General features: G+C 36.9%; 1 protein-coding gene across 1 annotated transcript in view; it reads right to left on the bottom strand.

Moving 5' to 3' along the window:
- Nucleotides 1-4,352: 4,352 nt before the first annotated feature.
- LOC106075843 (uncharacterized) overlaps nt 4,353-9,347 on the bottom strand; it is a 19,406-nt gene continuing 14,411 nt past the window's right edge. Inside the window, exons 14-19 of the mRNA XM_056020300.1 lie at nt 7,748-7,977; nt 7,025-7,115; nt 6,607-6,735; nt 6,385-6,474; nt 5,341-5,520; nt 4,353-4,509 (exon numbers count right to left, since the gene is read on the bottom strand). Coding sequence (XP_055876275.1) covers nt 4,412-4,509; nt 5,341-5,520; nt 6,385-6,474; nt 6,607-6,735; nt 7,025-7,115; nt 7,748-7,977 — 818 coding nt within the window. The 3' untranslated portion in view covers nt 4,353-4,411. The remainder of the gene's footprint in view (nt 4,510-5,340; nt 5,521-6,384; nt 6,475-6,606; nt 6,736-7,024; nt 7,116-7,747; nt 7,978-9,347) is intronic.

The following is a 9,347-nucleotide window of genomic DNA, read 5'->3' on the forward strand; positions in this document are numbered from 1 at the left end:
TCTAGCGATGATCTCTCTGTGAGTAGAACAGGTCTAAGGAATACAAAAGCCTGGACAGCCTTGGAGCAGTGCAGTATAGGAGGAAGACTGGAAGAACCTCTACAGCCTAACGGTGGCGGTTAGACAAAAACGATCAAGAAATATTGGCGCGCATTGTCAAATTGTGGCCTTCTCAGGGACTCATTACAACTTCGAACCCAGACGTCGACGCTGCCAAGAAGATATACGAAGGCAGAAGAACAGAATGAGTTTTGTTAGTGTGAGAAGCTTTGAGAGAGATACAACTGTTTCAAATTGGATTGTCTCACTGCACGGGGAAACTGAAAAGCACTGCTAGCTTTCTGGACAGTGAAGCCTTAGTGTTTAAAAATGGAGGTAAAAGTCCCATACAACACTTCTGCGCCTCAACGTGCCTCAACGTGGCATCCAGGTGGAAACGTTTGTTAGAGGAGATAACTAGGGAAGCAAAACAGATGTCAAATAGAATCAAATAGGGAAGCAAAACAGATGTCAAATAGAATCAAATAGCCAAGCAAAACAGATGCCAAATAACATCAAATAGGGAAGCAAAACAGATGTCAAATAAAATCTAATAGGAAAGAAAAACAAATGCCAAATAAAATCAACTAGGAAAGAAAAACAAATGCCAAATAAAATCAACTAGGAAAGAAAAACAAATGCCAAATAAAATCAACTAGGAAAGAAAAACAAATGCCAAATAAAATCAACTAGGAAAGAAAAACAAATGCCAAATAAAATCAACTAGGAAAGAAAAACAAATGCCAAATAAAATCAACTAGGAAAGAAAAACAAATGCCAAATAAAATCAACTAGGGAAGCGAAACAGATGCTAATTAACATCAAATTTATTGCATTGGCGGATATGAAATAGAACATTCAAACAGCCTATCAATAATCAAGATACCGTTTTCAGATTCCACACGCCAGATGTAATATAAAGAAGAACAATTTGAAGACGTTTTATCTGGTGTCCTACGGCCTCTCACCCTCCAACTCGAAAGTCTTAGGTTAAGGGCTACAGAAAAACAAACTAAAACAGGTGTCACGAATTAGCATCTGCTTGGAATCGTTTCAAAAAGATTGCTTTCATTCAGTGAGGTGGAGAGAAGCTTTCCTCTAGCCGAGCTTTCAAGAGACTTTGTCTTTTATTCTTATCATAAATCTACTGCTCAAAACTCAAACCAGTAGAAGGCAGAGTGGGCACATTATGGCCCGTGGGCCACATGTGGCCCACCGTGCATCCCGAGGACACCTACTGTAACCAGGTGTGCTCAAAGATTATAAAAATAAAAAATGCAAATATATTAGAAATAAATAAATATCTATATAAATTATTGAAACATCTGACTTTTATCACTTATGATGGGAGAGGCTAAAGTAATATTATCCCTATATGTCATTCTAAAATCTAAAAATTTTAAAGCAAACGAAGATTATTTTTATTTTGAAACATTTAGCCAAAGACACAAACTCAGGCTAGTATTTATTCTATACTTTGAAGAACTGTGTTGAAAGTGCTGAGTAGGCATGGGACAAAACTGCAAGTGTAACAACTGACTAAGAAAAGTAAATTAAATTAAAGAACAATATCCCAATCACAATCTCTAACTGCATTGAATATCAATGATATTATTGACCCAATTATCTCAGTGATCAAACGTATCAGAGCTAGGGGTCTTAACCACAGGCAGTTCAGGGAAGTACTTGAACATTTGAAAACAAAATATTTCGATGCTCGGTAACACAGTTGTACCCGCAGGCTTAGCACTGCAAGGTATTGAGAATAGTGTGGGATCTCAAGGAAGAAATTGTTCAGTTCCTTAACTCTTTCTCTCCTAACTGACGATACCAACGTTGATTCCACCAGAATGTGGTAAATAATTACGGAGAGAGAGTTAAAAGACATTGACTGTGACGTTACTAACATTTCTAATGAGAGTGAAAGACAGACTTCAAGTTTTACAGCAGAAATATCAGAAGAATTGCAATAGGTTGCTTGCACATGAAATGTGAATCATTTTAAGACGTCAAGATCTTAAAAACCAGTTTTCAATACCCCCAGCTGAGCATTTAGTGCAGAAGCTCCAGAAGACATACCTCCAATCAAATTATGACGTGTAAGAGAAGTTAGGGTCAGTCAGTTTTTCCGTGGGAGCTTTATGGGTGCCAGAAGCTGTATGTCCATACTTTAATTAAAATAGTTTGCTGATAAACTTTCACATTATTTGGGTCCACCTACATCGTGAACAAACCTTTTTATTGCCCTTGTTTGAAACTAAACAAGTGTAGTAATAAGTAAGCTAGTTCCACACTTACGGAACACAATGTACGTGTGTAAAGAATTAAATACTTCACATTAAGTAAAAATTACATTTGTGGTAAAATGTTGTGATGTCAAAAGACCATAATAATTTTTTTTTCAAATTCCTAAAATGAGCTCTATTACTAACTCTTGTTACAATTCCTATATTGGTATATATATATATATATATATATATATATATATATATATATATATATATATATATATATATATATATATATATATATATGCGACCCACCATTCCCCATTTTTTTTTTTAATCCGGCCCTCGAAAGAAAAAGGTTGCCCACCCCTAGTCTAAGGGATAAACAAACAAGGTATCTCTCAACACCAAAATCATTCTCTCATATACAATCTACTCACCTACAAAGCTAATAAGCTAATGATAAGAGTCTACTTTCCATCAGTTATAAATCTTACGATTGGCAACTAATCTTGTCCTGTCAAAATGGACAATTTGAGTAATTAAACCTTCAATTCCTGCTCATGCATGCAAATGATCATTGTAGGAATATCGAAAAATGCAGAGTCACGTGAATATAGAAAAAATTGTTGACATTTGATTTTTTTTTTTTTCGGAATCTCAGAACAAGACAAGAATGTGTTCTTGTTTGTCGACCGCCAGGAGATCTAGATGTTCTTTTTGTGGGGGTGGACAGGATTACTTTCACTTTCATTACTTCATAATAGATAAAATCATAATCATAAAACCATTTTTAAATCATGATTTTTTATTATTAAAAGCCAAATAAATCAAACTTTTCATTACTTATGGGGCTGTGAATGGTATTTAAATTTCTAGTGCTATAATTTAATAAAAATACCATTTAATAAACCCGATTAAAACAGGCATGCTGGGGACACTGGTACTTAATGAATTAAATTGTTTTGATACGCTTAATTTTAACTGGACACAATGTAAACTTAAGTTCCTAGCCTTGAACTCCTTAGAGATAAGGAAGACGGTGCAGCTTAATAACAATCATTTACCTTTGCAATCATTAACCATTTAGATCATGAAAACTAATGTGCAGGCTTAGTAATGTATTATCACCGACTACTGGACAGGGAATTGTGTCTCGTGTAGATAGCTAAGAGTGTAATAATTTGACGCCCCCGCCCCCTCTTAAATAAGTCCTTTGCATTAACTCAGCACACCCAGTGTATGTGTGTGTGTGTGTAGAAAAGTATTGTTGTGATGAACACAAGGCTTAAAGTCACAGGCTGAGTATGAGGCGCCAAATTATGTTACAGGCTGAGGGTTTGGCGCAAAATTACGTTACAGGCTGAGTGTGAGGCGCCAAATTATGCTACAGGCTGAGGCTGAGGCGCAAAATTACGTTACAGGCTGAGTGTGAGGCGCCCAATAACGTTACAGGTTGAGTGTAAGGCTTTTTGAGATTATAGGTAAAATTAAAGGTAATAGACAAAACTATATCTTAAGAGCACAGAGGGAGCTGTTTAAATAAAAAGTGAAATAAAGTCAGAAATAAGAAACAACAAAACAATATTATCGAATAATTAAAAACAGTTTCAAATAAGTTTAGACTCAACATTTATTCTAGAAATAAAACGCAAATCTTAGAAATCAAATTTGTATTATTTTTCAAAATTTTATTTTCATTCAGAAATAAAATGTAGTCTATGAACTCACGAGACACTGACCAAAACATAATATATATATATATATATATATATATTAAAAAATTCCATATCTCAATCATAGACATAAATAAATATAGACTGGCCGATTAAAGAGTTTTATGAAACGAACATTTGTGACTTGCAATTTTGTGTACTTTATTATACAGCATTTATGAGCAGTATAAAAGTTAAGGATTCATATCTATTTCAGTCATAACCTATATATGTATTACAATATGTTCACTAGTGTTTTGTTTAATCTCTAAGAATGAAGATCATGCAATTTTTCATAATTCGGAAATCCGAATGCAATAGATATACATGTTTTCAAGTTACATGAAGTTACTTCCTTCGGCCAGTCTATATTTATTTATGTCTATGATCTCAATGTACATGAGTGTCGCGGAAGCAACAAATAAGGATCTAGACATGGCAGCAGGTAATGTAGGCTTGAACTCCCTTCTCGGGTCCAAATCTTGGATAACCGTTAACAGCTATGCAAGTATCAGCACCGTTTTGAGCTGAAACCAGAAGGTTTATAAAGAAAGTAATCAGAAGTTCAAAACTCCATAATTGACAAAGTGTCACTTGGTAAATGGCAACCTTAAGTCGCGAAATATTTATTTATACTACATGAAAGTTAATCCTTCGAACGGAAAATTATATGACGCTATAAGCATAGGAATAGTATAGCAGTTGAAATGAAGCAATATTTTTAAGATTGAGAAATCGCTGTAATGATTACTGGAAGTTACAACTGAGATCTAGGTGTAGATCTTTAAGTCCTAGTTAAATATAGATCTAAAGAGCTTTTTAATGGAAGTCTAGTTCACCTGTTGACTGAATTATAATAAGTATTGAAATTATTTTGTTTGTAATAGAGTACAATTGAGTAGTGGAAAAAACTGAAAATATTACAATACATTGGAAATAACTCTCTATAGGTCCGTACGACTGCAATATTGATTTATTCCATCGGATCTGAATGAACAACTGAAAAGTATTTCCTGATCTACATTGGTATTTGTCCTTGGCTACACACATAACATTGCAACAGATTACGGCTACTGAATTTATTATTATTATTATGGCTTTTATATAGCGCTACTTTCATGATTATAGCATGCTCAGAGCGCTTTTGGTCCAATCTCATTTGTGGACCAGTGGGGGGCGAGGGGGTATCTAGGAGTTGGTTTTCCGTGCTGCCTTTAGGCGCTCAGTAAACACAACTCTGCCCGAGTCGGGTGTCGAACCTCGAACCCATTCTAGGTAGCCAAGCCAAGCCAAGTTCAGGCGCACTTAGCCTCTCGACCACGCTTCTTATTGCAGGCAAAGAATACAATGAAGTTTACCTTCAATATAAGCTCCAGCAGCTTTGGCATTCTCTGTGAACACGTTGCACCCAGTCATCACTTGACCACTCGGACATTTAATGGACGCTTTGTCCCCAACATTGTGACCACTTGGGGCTGACACCAGAGTTGAGCATTTGATGTTTCCACCTTTACAGCACGCAGCACTGCCGTAGACAGCTGTCGAGACAAGAGCAAGGGTTACTTTATGTTCATGTCATTGATTCTTGTAACTATAAATATTGTAAAGTTCCCCTATCAGACCTCGCAATATATAGGGCAGATGGTGTAAAGGTCATCTGTTTCTGTGGCCCACGGTTAACGAGAGTGTCATGTGACCAGCACAACGACCAACTGCTTCTACCTTTCCCCAACTAGTGTCAGGACCCATTAAAGCTGGTTGGACTCAGAGGCGCTCAAAGATCCCGAAACTAAAAAATCCCAGTGTTTACCAGGATTCGAACCCGGGGCCCTCGGTGCAAAGCTTTATTACTCAGCCACCGAGCCTCCTTTTACCCAGTAAAAAAGTAGCAATCGCCCTATTGCAGGATTTCAAAATCAGAAGAGTGCACAAAACACGTGATATGATCTGCTCTAATTCAGAAATGAATGAAGATAAATACGGGCTACCTTTCAGTGGGCCAATCTCTAATTAATATGATATTAAATATATTTCTGTTACAAAGAGCGAATGCAGCATCCCATTGAAGTAGATATCCTTCAGAGACGATGACGGTGGATAAGCCACATCATTCGTAATCCTGCATTCAATATCACAAGCCCTCACCAGAAATCTTCCAAGAAAGAGAAAGTAGGGACGCCCAGAAATACATGGCGCCGAGATTTGGAAGCTGATGCCAAGCAGATGGTCATGACAGTTGGAGAGCCACGCCCAGAACCGAAACGACTGGAAAAAGGTTGTTGGTGGTCTTTGCTCCAGATAGGACCACAGGCAGAGATAAGATACTATTTCTTATTAAACGATATAAGTGAATGATTCAAATACTGACAGTAAGATATTTATTCTCTGGACAATTGACTTACTTGGTCTAGGCTCATCATTCTGAGCTATGCAAGATGTATTCGTGAAAATTGTTCCATCAAAAGTAGACAGCCAGGACGTAGCAGCACAACCTGTACGTACATTGAAGGAACAAAACATTAGCATAAATACAAGTGACATGTTCTACTAAAGAGCCAAGCTACTGCGAGCTATGTGGACTAGCCAATTAGTCGCATATCCCATTATTAGACTAAGCAGCTTACCCAGTGGATAGCCATCAGAAGCACATGGGATCACAAGCTGGTCATCAACACCAATACCCGCAGGTCCAGCAGATTTATAAGTACATGTCAGCCCACTTAGACTACAACAGCGAGCCACGGCCTGGGTGCCTTTTAGATAAGATATAGTATATTTCTCATTGTTCTCATGCAATCGTATAATATCATTGCAAAACTGTAAAAATGTATTATTATTTTTTAATAATCAGCTTCATTTCGTTAAAATAAAACTTACGTTAAGTATTTGAAGTCTTTTCTAAGACAGTGTTATTAATTTGTTTGGTTTTAGTTTTGAACTTATTGAAAAAGTTTGGAATCTTCATCTAGGTAAAATTCACAGTCAATTATGTTTCCAATAAACCGAATGTTCCATTCTAGCTTTAAAAAAACAACAACATACCTATGTGAGATCCTGCGCCATTGATGGCCTGACAAACTGGTTTTCCATTGGTGACCGCCATTTTCTCCCCGTCTCGTACCCAGTCATTATTCTGTTTGAATGAAAATACAATGATAAAACAAGAAACCATTTACCGGCATACCTTTGTTTATATGGATTGACAGAAATCCTTATTTTCAAGTGTATTTCTATTAATATTATTATTCATAATTCAGAAGGCATTAGGAGTTATGACAAACAACTGTGGGGAATAGACCCGTTAAAAGGCTGTAGGAATCTGAATCACACACACACACACATAAAAACATGATTAGTGAGTTTTTGGCTCAATATGTTTTGTGGTCAGCTGGTGTATTTTGTCAATCTAACGCAGACAAAGCCGAATTAGTTCCTTTTAGGGACTTCCGGACAGTGGCGTAGCTAGTGTGGGGGAGGAGGGGGAGAAATTGAAAATGCCTTCGGGCCCCCACTTGAGGGGGCATCCAAATGAGTGTTTTTTTACAATAAATATTAAATATTACGCGAAATGCAGGGTTTCCCCAAAGAGGGCAAGCCTCCGGGTTCCCCAAATGATGGCAAATTCCTAGCTAAGCCCCTGCTTCCGGAGCATGACCAACATTTTTACTTTGACGTCAGTGAAGAACGTTTCCAACAGATATGCAGATCAATAAAAGCTGTTAGTAAGACTTGAACTTCTCGTGAGACTTTTCATTTAGACCTCACCTTTAAGATACTGGAACATCCGGTCAGTATTTCTCCATCATTGCAGCCGACCTCTGTTGTCTTATCATCTCCAACAGCAGACGCAGCAGACCATCTCGTGGTGCAGCTTAATTGGTGGCTTGTCGAAGTGGATGTAGCGTGACCCGTTGTGTAGAGGCCAGTGCTGGTAGATTCATGGGTAACAGGAACAGTAGCGAATGGATCAATTTTGGCGGGAAGATGAATCTCGTCTGCAACACATTTCATTTTTAATAAAATATTGTCGCTTTTTACAATACTATAGTTAACTCGTACCTTTGCGGAGACTTCTGGGTAGGTTGGTTGAACACTTATCTCGAAAATAGCTCTAACGATTTTTCTTGAAATTTGACAGTTAATGTAATCTATGGTCACATGGCAAAACTCTAGTTTGAGACTTATAATTTTTCAAAGTAAAAAAAAAAGAAAGAAATGGCTAGAGAACTAGAAAATATTTATCTTGAACAGACTATATGTCTAATGATTTTTCCGCATTCATTCAAGAGTTTAATAAATCAATGTTCAGGAACATTTTGCGTTTCGTCTTCTAAGTCTAGATCTAAAGGCCTATCATTTGAATATTATATAGTGTAGTAGATCTATGCTTTCACTTAACCAGGAGTATTTCTCGGGGCTTACGAAAGGGGAAAGAAGCGAAGCAAAAATGTTCCATTTTTTTAAATCTAACATTTATTAGTTATTTTTACAGCTTTCCTATTATATTTATACTCTTATCTACTTATAACTCAGTACAAACTACCTTAGGTCTCGATACGTCTAGGTGTCCCTGGTCCAGCTGTATTTATAAATAAACCAGTAACACTCGATCAAACACATACACTGATAATCTTTACGGCATCTCACACAAGCTGGACTCTGTCTGTCCACTCTCTGACAACAAGCACACTTCCGGTCATTCGCGCAGAGTGTAAAAATAGATTATACATACATACACACATTCATTCGTGACAGTCATTAATAGAAAATAACGACTGTATAAGTCCTATAACGTAGGTATTGTCTTAAAAAAAGGATTATATAATGTGTTTCTTGTTACTAGTCTACTTACTAAATCTATTACGCTATATTTACAATTTAATGGTTAGCTTGAGAAAATTGAAGAAAGCCTACGAACAACAGCAACAACAACAACAAAAAAAGTGTCTACTTCCCACTTATCTAACTATTCGTCTTCTATTCTAAAGAAAAACAAAAAATGTAAAAAATGTTGCAATTTTTACTTTAAGAAACAATAAAAAATGTATCGGTACTTCAGTATACAGAAGTGTTTAGAACACAACCAAATTAATATTATACCTGTCTGTGGCATTTTACGTCTCGAGAGACGATCTTTTCCCTTTGCAACTTCTTGTTTGACTAAAGAGGCCAATCCTTGATACACAGCTGCAATCGCAGGTTGGGCATATATAATCACCAGGCGCCGTTGCATTTTCACCCTTCTTTCTGCTTCTGTTGTGTATGACATCTGCAATCTGTGACCCTTCCTTTATGCTCTCTCTCCATGTGGATCTGTCCAGTGCCACCTCTTCCCAGTTGCCAGTGTCGATTTTGAAGAGCTTCA

The sequence above is a fragment of the Biomphalaria glabrata genome, chromosome 1 (assembly GCF_947242115.1).
Source record: "Biomphalaria glabrata chromosome 1, xgBioGlab47.1, whole genome shotgun sequence".
Classification (NCBI taxonomy): domain Eukaryota; kingdom Metazoa; phylum Mollusca; class Gastropoda; family Planorbidae; genus Biomphalaria; species Biomphalaria glabrata.